Source organism: Oncorhynchus keta, chromosome 21 (genome assembly GCF_023373465.1).
Source record: "Oncorhynchus keta strain PuntledgeMale-10-30-2019 chromosome 21, Oket_V2, whole genome shotgun sequence".
NCBI classification, from domain to species: Eukaryota; Metazoa; Chordata; class Actinopteri; order Salmoniformes; family Salmonidae; genus Oncorhynchus; species Oncorhynchus keta.
Genome location: NC_068441.1, coordinates 56717423 through 56731626, shown reverse-complemented (window position 1 = coordinate 56731626; position 14204 = coordinate 56717423). Strand labels below are relative to the sequence as shown.

At 45.7% G+C, this 14204-nt stretch overlaps 1 protein-coding gene across 50 annotated transcripts in view; it reads right to left on the bottom strand.

Annotated features, from left to right (window-relative positions):
• Window positions 1-14204, bottom strand: part of dennd6aa (DENN/MADD domain containing 6Aa) — a 118690-nt gene that overhangs the window by 83060 nt on the left and 21426 nt on the right. For all 50 annotated transcript variants that reach the window (XM_052474430.1, XM_052474437.1, XM_052474443.1 and 47 more), the window contains exons 6-11: window positions 10732-10837; window positions 9919-9998; window positions 9472-9531; window positions 7197-7252; window positions 6570-6692; window positions 2275-2370 (exon numbers count right to left, since the gene is read on the bottom strand). In XM_052474430.1, the coding sequence (XP_052330390.1) occupies window positions 2275-2370; window positions 6570-6692; window positions 7197-7252; window positions 9472-9531; window positions 9919-9998; window positions 10732-10837 (521 nt within the window). The remainder of the gene's footprint in view (window positions 1-2274; window positions 2371-6569; window positions 6693-7196; window positions 7253-9471; window positions 9532-9918; window positions 9999-10731; window positions 10838-14204) is intronic.

Here is a 14204-nt window from a genome sequence, read left to right as displayed (position 1 = left end):
GTGCGTGATTTCCTGCAAGACAGGAATGTCAGTGTTCTGCCATGGCCAGCAAAGATCCCGGATCTCAATCCCATTGAGCACGCCTGGGACCTGTTGGATCGGAGGGTGATGTCTAGGGCCATTCCTGCCAGAAATGTCCGGGAACTTGCAGATGCCTTAGTGGAATAGTGGTGTAGCATCTCAATGTAAGAACTGGCAAATCTGGTGCAGTCCATGAGGAGGAGATGCACTGCAGTAATTAATGCAGCTGGTGGCCACCCCAGATACTGACTGTTACTTTTTATTTTGACCCCCCTTTGTTCAGGGACCCATTATTCAATTTCTGTTAGTAACATGTCTGTGGAACTTGTTCAGTTTATGTCTCAGTTGTTGAATCTTGTTTATGTTCATACGAATATTTACACATGTTCAGTTTGCTGAAAATAAAACGCAGTCGACAGTGAGGACGTTTCTTTTTTTGCTGAGTTTATATATTTTTTCAAGATAAACTTGAAATGGGTATGCTCTAATTGATTCAACAAACAAACATACATATCTAAGTGTAGCTTTTTTTAATGAATTAAGCAAATCCATAGTTATTTCTGCTTTGTAGTATACCCCTCAGAGTATAAGGTGTTTTCAGTTGTGCCCGTTACTCAGGAGGCCTGTGGTCTGGTGGTGTCCTACTATACTATAGTGTTACTCAGGAGGCCTGTGGTCTGGTGGTGTCCTACTATACTATAGTGTTACTCAGGAGGCCTGTGGTCTGGTGGTGTCCTACTATACTATAGTGTTACTCAGGAGGCCTGTGGTCTGGTGGTGTCCTACTATACTATAGTGTTACTCAGGAGGCCTGTGTTCTGGTGGTGTCCTACTATACTATAGTGTTACTCAGGAGGCCTGTGTTCTGGTGGTGTCCTACTATACTATAGTGTTACTCAGGAGGCCTGTGTTCTGGTGGTGTCCTACTATACTATAGTGTTACTCAGGAGGCCTGTGTTCTGGTGGTGGTGTCCTACTATACTATAGTGTTACTCAGGAGGCCTGTGGTCTGGTGGTGTCCTACTATAGTGTTACTCAGGAGGCCTGTGGTCTGGTGGTGTTACTACTATAGTGAGGAGGCCTGTGTTCTGGTGGTGTCCTACTATACTACTAGGCCTGTGGTCTGGTGGTGTCCTACTATAGTGTTACTCAGGAGGCCTGTGGTCTGGTGGTGTCCTACTATACTATATAGTGTTAGGCCTCTGGTGGTGTCCTAATATACTATAGTGTTACTCAGGAGGCCTGTGGTCTGGTGGTGTCCTACTATACTATAGTGTTAATATACTATAGTGTTACTCAGGCCTGTGTTCTGGTGGTGTCCTACTATACTATAGTGTTACTCAGGAGGCCTGTGTTCTGGTGGTGTCCTACTATACTATAGTGTTACTCACGGGGGGGCCTGTGTTCTGGTGGTGTCCTACTATACTATAGTGTTACTCAGGAGGCCTGTGTTCTGGTGGTGTCCTACTATACTATAGTGTTACTCAGGAGGCCTGTGTTCTGGTGGTGTCCTACTATACTATAGTGTTACTCAGGAGGCCTGTGTTCTGGTGGTGTCCTACTATACTATAGTGTTACTCAGGAGGCCTGTGTTCTGGTGGTGTCCTCCTACTATAGTGTTATACTATAGTGTTACTCAGGAGGCCTGTGTTCTGGTGGTGTCCTACTATACTATAGTGTTACTCAGGAGGCCTGTGTTCTGGTGGTGTCCTACTATACTATAGTGTTACTCAGGAGGCCTGTGTTCTGGTGGTGTCCTACTATACTATAGTGTTACTCAGGAGGCCTGTGTTCTGGTGGTGTCCTACTATACTATAGTGTTACTCAGGAGGCCTGTGTTCTGGTGGTGTCCTACTATAGTGTTACTCACGGAGCCTGTGTTCTGGTGGTGTCCTACTATAGTGTTACTCACGGAGCCTGTGTTCTGGTGGTGTCCTACTATAGTGTTACTCACGGAGCCTGTGTTCTGGTGGTGTCCTACTATAGTGTTACTCACGGAGCCTGTGTTCTGGTGGTGTCCTACTATAGTGTTACTCACGGAGCCTGTGTTCTGGTGGTGTCCTACTATAGTGTTACTCACGGAGCCTGTGTTCTGGTGGTGTCCTACTATAGTGTTACTCAGGAGGCCTGTGTTCTGGTGGTGTCCTACTATACTATAGTGTTACTCACGGAGCCTGTGTTCTGGTGGTGTCCTACTATAGTGTTACTCACGGAGCCTGTGTTCTGGTGGTGTCCTACTATAGTGTTACTCACGGAGCCTGTGTTCTGGTGGTGTACTCTTTAAACTCGCTGTCGTGGATGGTGAAGTACGGTCTGAAGTCACTGCAGTAGCGCAGTGGAGAGATGCAGCTGTTCACACACACACACACACACACACACACACACACACACACACACACACAGTAATTAGTGATTGAACTCCAGACACACAGATCATCTTAAGGGGTTGTGTTGTGTCTATTATTCTGCGTGCAGACAGCTACTGGTGCAGACTGCTGGTAGCTAGTGGTGCAGACTGCTGGTAGCTAGTGGTGCAGACTGCTGGTAGCTAGTGGTGCAGACTGCTGGTAGCTACTGGTGCAGACTGCTGGTGGCTACTGGTGCAGACTGCTGGTGGCTACTGGTGCAGACTGCTGGTAGCTAGTGGTGCAGACTGCTGGTAGCAGACAGCTGCAGACTGCAGGTGGCTACTGGTGCAGACTGCAGGTGGCTACTGGTGCAGACTGCAGGTGGCTACTGGTGCAGACTGCAGGTGGCTACTGGTGCAGACTGCAGGTGGCTACTGGTGCAGACTGCTGGTAGCTACTGGTGCAGACTGCAGGTGGCTACTGGTGCAGACTGCTGGTGGCTACTGGTGCAGACTGCTGGTGGCTACTGGTGCAGACTGCTGGTGGCTACTGGTGCAGACTGCTGGTGGCTACTGGTGCAGACTGCTGGTGGCTACTGGTGCAGACTGCTGGTGGCTACTGGTGCAGACTGCAGGTAGCTACTGGTGCAGACTGCTGGTGGCTACTGGTGCAGACTGCTGGTAGCTACTGGTGCAGACAGCTAGTGGTGCAGACTGCTGGTAGCTACTGGTGCAGACTGCTACTGGTGCAGACTGCTGGTAGCAGACAGCTACTGGTAGCTACTGTTGCAGACTGCAGGTGGCTACTGGTGCAGACAGCTACTGGTGCAGACTGCTGGCTGACTGGTAGCTACTGTGCAGACTGCAGGTAGCTACTGGTGCAGACTGACTGGTAGCTACTGGTGCAGACTGCTGGTGCTACTGCAGACTGCAGCTACTGGTGCAGACTGCTGGTAGCTACTGGTGCAGACTGCTGGTAGCTACTGGTGCAGACTGCTGGTAGCTACTGGTGCAGACTGCTGGTAGCTACTGGTGCAGACTGCTGGTAGCTACTGGTGCAGACTGCTGGTAGCTACTGGTGCAGACTGCTGGTGGCTACTGGTGCAGACTGCTGGTGGCTACTGGTGCAGACTGCTGGTAGCTACTGGTGCAGACTGCTGGTAGCTACTGGTGCAGACTGCTGGTAGCTACTGGTGCAGACTGCTGTGAAAAAGTAATTTCCCCTTTTTGATATTCTCTATTTTTCCATATATATATATATATATATATATGTTGTATTATTTATCTTCAAACAAAATCTTATATTAGATAGCCGAGTGAACAAATAACATTAACATTGCTTTAATAAACAAAGTTATGCAACACATAATGCCTCTCACAACATCTCAAATCGGGTTTAGGTCTGGACTTTGACGAGGCCATTCCAAGACATTAAACGAGTTGCTTTTCAGCCTTTCTGATGGAGACTTGTGTGTTCTAGATCAGTGTCTGTGGGCTTCAGTTTCAGATGGCAGACGGATGGATGGCTTGACATTCGCATTTAGAATAATCCCTTTTTCCATTCACAAAAAGTCAACTGAAATTTGCAAAAAGTACCCGGATGATCGCCAAGACTCCTGGAAGAATGTTTTACGAGGAGTCAAAAGTGGAACTTTTTGAGCGAGACGTGTCCCATTATGTCTGGAGAAAACCAAACACCGCATTTCACGGTAAGAACCTCATACCAACGGTGAAGCACGGTGGTGGTTGTGGTAGTGTGGTGGTTTGAGGATGCTTTTCTGCCTCGGGACCTGGACGACTTGCATTGCTTGAAGGAACCGTGAATTCGGTTCCCGAATCAGATAATTCTACGGGAGAATGACAGGCTGTCCTGTCCGTCTGTGAGCTGAAGCCCAGCTGGGTCACGCAGCGAGACAATGATCCAAAACACAAAATCAAGTCTCCATCAGAATGGCTGAAAAGCAACTCGTTTAATGTCTTGGAATGGCCTCGTCAAAGTCCAGACCTAAAGTCCAGACCTAAACCCGATTGAGATGTTGTTGCAGGACCTGAACTGAGCAGCTCGCGCTCGAAAACCACACAGATCGGTTGCGGAGGTCGCTGAGTTACAGCAGTTCTGGAAGAGTGGACCAAACTTCCTCCACAGCGGTGTGAGAGACTGATCATCAACTACAGGAAGTGTTTGTTTGGAGTCATTGCAGCTAAAGGTGGACTGATCATCAACTACAGGAAGTGGTTGGTTGGAGTCATTACAGCTAAAGGTGGACTGATCATCAACTACAGGAAGTGTTTGTTTGGAGTCATTGCAGCTAAAGGTGGACTGATCATCAACTACAGGAAGTGTTTGGTTGGAGTCATTGCAGCTAAAGGTGGACTGATCATCAACTACAGGAAGTGTTTGGTTGGAGTCATTGCAGCTAAAGGTGGACTGATCATCAACTACAGGAAGTGTTTGGTTGGAGTCATTGCAGCTAAAGGTGGACTGATCATCAACTACAGGAAGTGTTTGTTTGGAGTCATTGCAGCTAAAGGTGGACTGATCATCAACTACAGGAAGTGTTTGGTTGGAGTCATTGAAGCTAAAGGTGGACTGATCAATAACTACAGGAAGTGTTTGGTTGGAGTCATTGCAGCTAAAGGTGGACTGATCATCAACTACAGGAAGTGTTTGGTTGGAGTCATTGCAGCTAAAGGTGGACTGATCAATAACTACAGGAAGTGTTTGTTTGGAGTCATTGCAGCTAAAGGTGGACTGATCATCAACTACAGGAAGTGTTTGGTTGGAGTCATTGCAGCTAAAGGTGGACTGATCAATAACTACAGGAAGTGTTTGGTTGGAGTCATTGCAGCTAAAGGTGGACTGATCATCAACTACAGGAAGTGTTTGGTTGGAGTCATTGCAGCTAAAGGTGGACTGATCAACTACAGGAAGTGTTTGGTTGGAGTCATTGCAGCTAAAGGTGGACTGATCAATAACTACAGGAAGTGTTTGGTTGGAGTCATTGCAGCTAAAGGTGGACTGATCAATAACTACAGGAAGTGTTTGGTTGGAGTCATTGCAGCTAAAGGTGGACTGATCAACTACAGGAAGTGTTTGGTTGGAGTCATTACAGCTAAAGGTGGACTGATCAATAACTACAGGAAGTGTTTGGTTGGAGTCATTGCAGCTAAAGGTGGACTGATTATCAACTACAGGAAGTGTTTGGTTGGAGTCGTGGCAGCTAAAGGTGGCACAACCAGTTGTTGAGTGTAAGGGGGAAAATACTTAGTGTTGCATTACTTTGTTTATTAAATGAAATTGTCCAGATTTGGAGTTATTTGTTCACTCAGGTACCCTTTATCTAGTATTAGGTTTGGAGTTATTTATTCACTCAGGTACCCTTTATCTAATATTAGGTTTGGAGTTATTTATTCACTCAGGTACCCTTTATCTAATATTAGGTTTGGAGTTATTTATTCACTCAGGTAACCTTTATCTAATATTAGGTTTGGAGTTATTTGTTCACTCAGGTACCCTTTATCTAGTATTAGGTTTGGAGTTATTTATTCACTCAGGTAACCTTTATCTAATATTAGGTTTGGAGTTATTTGTTCTCTCAGGTAACCTTTATCTAGTATTAGGTTTGGAGTTATTTATTCACTCAGGTAACCTTTATCTAGTATTAGATTTGGAGTTATTTATTCACTCAGGTAACCTTTATCTAATATTAGGTTTGGAGTTATTTGTTCTCTCAGGTAACCTTTATCTAATATTAGGTTTGGAGTTATTTGTTCACTCAGGTAACCTTTATCTAATATTAGGTTTGGAGTTATTTATTCACTCAGGTACCCTTTATCTAATATTAGGTTTGGAGTTATTTATTCACTCAGGTACCCTTTATCTAATATTAGGTTTGGAGTTATTTGATCACTCAGGTAACCTTTATCTAATATTAGGTTTGGAGTTATTTGATCACTCAGGTACCCTTTATCTAATATTAGGTTGAGTTATTTATTCACTCAGGTAACCTTTATCTAATATTAGGTTTTGATTGAAGATATAAAAACATTTAGTGTAAAAAATATTCAAAAAAGAGACCATTGTAAAGGGGAACATACTTTTTCACAACACTGTATTTTACTTTATAGCTGTGTACTTAAAAAAAAATAATTACAACAAAATGGTATGTTAATCTTCCTAGCCACACCCTCCTTGTCTCACCTGACCAATGCCAGAACAGTGTCGGAAGATTCTGCCGGTGATGGTGCCATGACAACCAGAGCCTCTCCTAGCAACACCAGCTCCCATAACATCTGAATGTGGAAGAAGACTGGGTGGAAACACCTGCAGAGGGGAAGAGATGGAACTGTATCTGCTCTCCACTTCCTCCTGGGTGGACCCTCTACAGAAACCCCATGTTACCATGGCAACCAGTCCACGTGTGTGTGTGTGTCAACAACATAATGCAGCCAAGTGTCCTCCTGGGTGGACCCTCTACAGAAACCCCATGTTACCATGGCAACCAGTCCGTGTGTGTGTGTGTGTGTGTGTGTGTGTGTGTGTGTGTGTGTGTGTGTGTGTGTGTGTGTGTGTGTGTGTGTGTGTGTGTGTGTGTGTCAACAACATAATGCAGCTAAGTGTCCTCCTGGCTGGAGTCAACCTGCACTCCCACTCCCTACCAATGGGTGGCATCAGAGAGCTGGAAAAGTAGTACAACAACACATCAATAGTCCAGCACCCTATTCCCTATATAGTGCACTACTTTTGCAGACCCTGGTCATAAGTAGTGCACGATATAGGGAATAGTGTGCCATTTGTGATTGAACACCACTACTAACATGTACTCACGTGAACAAGTCTACCTCGTGGACCGTGGGGAGGACTATGGACACCAGGTTGTCATTCTGTAACAAAAACAGTCATGGGGTATAATTAGGGGTTACAGGGTTTTGGACAGACTACCAGCAGTGTATCAGAGTGACATGGTAGGAGTCTGAAATGGCATCCTATTCCCTATATATGGTATACCGGTCAAAACCTAGTTCACTATAGGGTAGAGGGTGCCATTTTGTAGTGTTCGTAGCACGGTGATAGGGAACAGGGTGCCATTTTGTAGTGTTGTTCGTAGCTCGGTGATAGGGAACAGGGTGCCATTTTATAGTGTTGTTCGTAGCACGGTGATAGGGAACAGGGTGCCATTTTGTAGTGTTGTTCGTAGCACGGTGATAGGGAACAGGGTGCCATTTTGTAGTGTTGTTCGTAGCACGGTGATAGGGAACAGGGTGCCATTTTGTAGTGCTGTTCGTAGCACGGTGATAAGGAACAGGGTGCCATTTTGTAGTGTTGTTCATGGCACGGTGATAGGGAACAGGGTGCCATTTTGTAGTGTTGTTCGTAGCACGGTGATAGGGAACAGGGTGCCATTTTGTAGTGTTGTTCGTAGCACGGTGATAGGGAACAAGGTGCCATTTTGTAGTGTTGTTCGTAGCACGGTGATAGGGAACAGGGTGCCATTTTGTAGTGTTGTTCGTAGCACGGTGATAGGGAACAGGGTGCCATTTTGTAGTGTTGTTCGTAGCACGGTGATAGGGAACAGGGTGCCATTTTGTAGTGTTGTTCGTAGCACGGTGATAGGGAACAGGGTGCCATTTTGTAGTGTTGTTCGTAGCACGGTGATAGGGAACAGGGTGCCATTTTGTAGTGTTGTTCGTAGCACGGTGATAGGGAACAGGGTGCCATTTTGTAGTGTTGTTCGTAGCACGGTGATAGGGAACAGGGTGCCATTTTGTAGTGTTGTTCATGGCACGGTGATAGGGAACAGGGTGCCATTTTGTAGTGTTGTTCGTAGCACGGTGATAGGGAACAGGGTGCCATTTTGTAGTGTTGTTCGTAGCACGGTGATAGGGAACAGGGTGCCATTTTGTAGTGTTGTTCGTAGCACGGTGATAGGGAACAGGATGCCATTTTGTAGTGTTGTTCGTAGCACGGTGATAGGGAACAGGGTGCCATTTTGTAGTGTTCGTAGCACGGTGATAGGGAACAGGGTGCCATTTTGTAGTGTTGTTCGTAGCACAGTGATAGGGAACAGGGTGCCATTTTGTAGTGTTGTTCGTAGCACGGTGATAGGGAACAGGGTGCCATTTTGTAGTGTTCGTAGCACGGTGATAGGGAACAGGGTGCCATTTTGTAGTGTTGTTCGTAGCACAGTGATAGGGAACAGGGTGCCATTTTGTAGTGTTGTTCGTAGCACGGTGATAGGGAACAGGGTGCCATTTTGTAATGTTGTTCGTAGCACGGTGATAGGGAACAGGGTGCCATTTTGTAGTGTTGTTCGTAGCACGGTGATAGGGAACAGGGTGCCATTTTGTAGTGTTGTTCGTAGCACGGTGATAGGGAACAGGGTGCCATTTTGTAGTGTTGTTCGTAGCACGGTGATAGGGAACAGGGTGCCATTTTGTAGTGTTGTTCGTAGCACGGTGATAGGGAACAGGGTGCCATTTTGTAGTGTTGTTCGTAGCACGGTGATAGGGAACAGGGTGCCATTTTGTAGTGTTGTTCGTAGCACGGTGATAGGGAACAGGGTGCCATTTTGTAGTGTTGTTCGTAGCACGGTGATAGGGAACAGGGTGCCATTTTGTAGTGTTGTTCGTAGCACGGTGATAGGGAACAGGGTGCCATTTTGTAGTGTTGTTCATGGCACGGTGATAGGGAACAGGGTGCCATTTTGTAGTGTTGTTCGTAGCACGGTGATAGGGAACAGGGTGCCATTTTGTAGTGTTGTTCGCAGCACGGTGATAGGGAACAGGGTGCCATTTTGTAGTGTTGTTCGTAGCACGGTGATAGGGAACAGGGTGCCATTTTGTAGTGCTGTTCGTAGCACGGTGATAGGGAACAGGGTGCCATTTTGTAGTGCTGTTCGTAGCACGGTGATAGGGAACAGGGTGCCATTTTGTAATGCTGTTCGTAGCACGGTGATAGGGAACAGGGTGCCATTTTGTAGTGCTGTTCGTAGCACGGTGATAGGGAACAGGGTGCCATTTTGTAGTGTTGTTCGTAGCACGGTGATAGGGAACAGGGTGCCATTTTGTAGTGTTGTTCGTAGCACGCCGATTCTCATCCTCACCTGTGTGGACTGTACCAGCTGAGAGGTTCCAGGCTTGTCGTAACATGTTGGGATCCGAACCTAAAAAAACAGAAAGAAATATTATCGATTAAGTTGCTCAAGTACTTTGTGACAACTGTTGGTGTAAATTTAAAAATATATATTTTATAAATATTTGATTGATAGGTAATCGTACAGGAGGCCTATATAAATATTTAGCTGTACTGTACCCATTATAGAGATGGTTCATAACAGTACCCATTATAGAGATGGTTCATAACAGTACCCATTATAGAGATGGTTCATAACAGTACCCATTATAGAGATGGTTCATAACAGTACCCATTATAGAGATGGTTCATAACAGTACCCATTATAGAGATGGTTCATAACAGTACCCATTATAGAGATGGTTCATAACAGTACCCATTATAGAGATGGTTAATATTTTCCCTGGGTTAGACGTACCTTCATAACAGTACCCATTATAGGGAGGACCAATATTTTCCCTGGATGAGGAGTGGGCCAGCGGTCGATGTCGTTGCAAGCTGTCGCACACAGAAACAAGCCACATGAAGACACACAGACAGACTACAGGGTTCACCGGGCCAATAAGATGTTACGACTAAAAACACAACAACTGAACAGCAGAAAAATAAAAGGAAAGAGACAGACTAGCCCCTCTACTAAAGGCAGGGGCCACAGACTAGCCCCTCTACTAAAGGCAGGGGCCACAGACTAGCCCCTCTACTAAAGGCAGGGGCCACAGACTAGCCCCTCTACTAAAGGCAGGGGCCACAGACTAGCCCCTCTACTAAAGGCAGGGGCCACAGACTAGCCCCTCTACTAAAGGCAGGGGCCACAGACTAGCCCCTCTACTAAAGGCAGGGGCCACAGACTAGCCCCTCTACTAAAGGCAGGGGCCACAGACTAGCCCCTCTACTAAAGGCAGGGGCCACAGACTAGCCCCTCTACTAAAGGCAGGGGCCACAGACTAGCCCCTCTACTAAAGGCAGGGGCCACAGACTAGCCCCTCTACTAAAGGCAGGGGCCACAGACTAGCCCCTCTACTAAAGGCAGGGGCCACAGACTAGCCCCTCTACTAAAGGCAGGGGCCACAGACTAGCCTCTCTACTAAAGGGAGGGGCCACAGACTAGCCTCTCTACTAAAGGGAGGGGCCACAGACTAGCCTCTCTACTAAAGGGAGGGGCTAGTCTGTGGCCCCTCCCGGTTTCAGCTGATGTTTCCCCATTGGAACAGGATGAAATGAGGAGACCCACCAGCCTCCAGACACGGCTCCTGCTTCTCAAAGTACTCTGGAGCGACGAGCTTCAGCAGGGAGTGGAAGAACGTGACGTAAGGAAGCTTGCTGATAAGGACCAGGGACTGGAAACACACACACACACACAGACACACACACACAGACACTGTGTTAAAACGTAGTCTGATAGCTGGTGTTGAACTGTGCTAAAACGTAGTCTGATAGCTGGTGTTGAACTGTGCTAAAACGTAGTCTGATAGCTGGTGTTGAACTGTGCTAAAACGTAGTCTGATAGCTGGTGTTGAACTGTGCTAAAACGTAGTCTGATAGCTGGTGTTGAACTGTGCTAAAACGTAGTCTGATAGCTGGTGTTGAACTGTGCTAAAACGTAGTCTGATAGCTGGTGTTGAACTGTGCTAAAACGTAGTCTGATAGCTGGTGTTGAACTGTGCTAAAACGTAGTCTGATAGCTGGTGTTGAACTGTGCTAAAACGTAGTCTGATAGCTGGTGTTGAACTGTGCTAAAACGTAGTCTGATAGCTGGTGTTGAACTGTGCTAAAACGTAGTCTGATAGCTGGTGTTGAACTGTGCTAAAACGTAGTCTGATAGCTGGTGTTGAACTGTGTTAAAACGTAGTCTGATAGCTGGTGTTGAACTGTGCTAAAACGTAGTCTGATAGCTGGTGTTGAACTGTGCTAAAACGTAGTCTGATAGCTGGTGTTGAACTGTGCTAAAAAGTCTGATAGCTGGTGTTGAACTGTGCTAAAACGTAGTCTGATAGCTGGTGTTGAACTGTGCTAAAACGTAGTCTGATAGCTGGTGTTGAACTGTGCTAAAACGTAGTCTGATAGCTGGTGTTGAACTGTGTTAAACGTAGTCTGATAGCTGGTGTTGAACTGTGCTAAAACGTAGTCTGATAGCTGGTGTTGAACTGTGCTAAAACGTAGTCTGTGATAGCTGGTGTTGAACTGTGCTAAAACGTAGTCTGACAGCTGGTGTTGAATAAAACGTAGTCTGACAGCTGGTGTTGAACTGTGCTAAAACGTAGTCTGACAGCTGGTGTTGAACTGTGCTAAAACGTAGTCTGACAGCTGGTGTTGAACTGTGCTAAAACGTAGTCTGACAGCTGGTGTTGAACTGTGCTAAAACGTAGTCTGACAGCTGGTGTTGAACTGTGCTAAAACGTAGTCTGATAGCTGGTGTTGAACTGTGCTAAAACGTAGTCTGATAGCTGGTGTTGAACTGTGCTAAAACGTAGTCTGACAGCTGGTGTTGAACTGTGCTAAAACGTAGTCTGATAGCTGGTGTTGAACTGTGCTAAAACGTAGTCTGATAGCTGGTGTTGAACTGTGCTAAAACGTAGTCTGATAGCTGGTGTTGAACTGTGCTAAAACGTAGTCTGATAGCTGGTGTTGAACTGTGCTAAAACGTAGTCTGATAGCTGGTGTTGAACTGTGCTAAAACGTAGTCTGATAGCTGGTGTTGAACTGTGCTAAAACGTAGTCTGATAGCTGGTGTTGAACTGTGCTAAAACGTAGTCTGATAGCTGGTGTTGAACTGTGCTCTGAAAACGTGTGTTAAAAGTCTGATAGCTGGTGTTGAACTGTGCTAAAACGTAGTCTGATAGCTGGTGTTGAACTGTGCTAAAACGTCGTCTGATAGCTGGTGTTGAACTGTGCTAAAACGTCGTCTGATAGCTGGTGTGAACTGTGAACTGTAGCTGGTGTTGAAAAACGTAGCTGGTCTGAATAGCTGATAGTGTTGAACTGTGTTAAAACGTAGTCTGATAGCTGGTGTTGAACTGTGTGTCTAAAACGTAGTCTGATAGCTGGTGTTGAACTGTGCTAAAACGTAGTCTGATAGCTGGTGTTGAACTGTGCTAAAACGTAGTCTGATAGCTGGTGTTGAACTGTGCTAAAACGTAGTCTGATAGCTGGTGTTGCTGGTGTTGAACTGTGAACTTAAACGTAGTCTGATAGCTGGTGTTGAACTGTGTTAAAACGTAGTCTGATAGCTGGTGTTGAACTGTGCTAAAACGTAGTCTGATAGCTGGTGTTGAACTGTGCTAAAACGTAGTCTGATAGCTGGTGTTGAACTGTGCTAAAACGTAGTCTGATAGCTGGTGTTGAACTGTGCTAAAACGTAGTCTGATAGCTGGTGTTGAACTGTGCTAAAACGTAGTCTGATAGCTGGTGTTGAACTGTGTTAAAACGTAGTCTGATAGCTGGTGTTGAACTGTGCTAAAACGTAGTCTGATAGCTGGTGTTGAACTGTGCTAAAACGTAGTCTGATAGCTGGTGTTGAACTGTGCTAAAACGTAGTCTGATAGCTGGTGTTGAACTGTGCTAAAACGTAGTCTGATAGCTGGTGTTGAACTGTGCTAAAACGTAGTCTGATAGCTGGTGTTGAACTGTGCTAAAACGTAGTCTGATAGCTGGTGTTGAACTGTGCTAAAACGTAGTCTGATAGCTGGTGTTGAACTGTGCTAAAACGTAGTCTGATAGCTGGTGTTGAACTGTGCTAAAACGTAGTCTGATAGCTGGGTGTTGATAGCTGGTGTTGAACTGTGCTGGTGTTGAAAAACGTAGTCTGATAGCTGGTGTTGAACTGTGTTAAAACGTAGTCTGATAGCTGGTGTTGAACTGTGCTAAAACGTAGTCTGATAGCTGGTGTTGAACTGTGCTAAAACGTAGTCTGATAGCTGGTGTTCTGATAGCTGGTGTTGAACTGTGCTAAAACTGTAGCTGGTGTTGAACTGTGTTAAAACGTAGTCTGATAGCTGGTGTTGAACTGTGCTAAAACGTAGTCTGATAGCTGGTGTTGAACTGTGCTAAAACGTAGTCTGATAGCTGGTGTTGAACTGTGCTAAAACGTAGTCTGATAGCTGGTGTTGAACTGTGCTGGTGTTGAAAAACGTAGTCTGATAGCTGGTGTTGAACTGTGCTAAAAAAAGCGTGAAGTGCTGATAGCTGGTGTTGAACTGTGCTAAAACGTAGTCTGATAGCTGGTGTTGAACTGTGCTGAAAAACGTAGTCTGATAGCTGGTGTTGAACTGTGCTAAAACGTAGTCTGATAGCTGGTGTTGAACTGTGCTAAAACGTAGTCTGATAGCTGGTGTTGAACTGTGTTAAAAGCTGGTGTGAACTGTGTCTGATAGCTGGTGTTGAACTGTGTTAAAACGTAAAAGTCTGATAGCTGGTGTTGAACTGTGCTAAAACGTAGTCTGATAGCTGGTGTTGAACTGTGCTAAAACGTAGTCTGATAGCTGGTGTTGAACTGTGCTAAAACGTAGTCTGATAGCTGGTGTTGAACTGTGCTAAAACGTAGTCTGATAGCTGGTGTTGAACTGTGTTGAAAGCTGGTGTGAAGTCTGGTAGCTGGTGTTGAACTGTGCTAAAACGTAGTCTGATAGCTGGTGTTGAACTGTGCTAAAACGTAGTCTGATAGCTGGTGTTGAACTGTGTTAAAACGTAGTCTGATAGCTGGTGTTG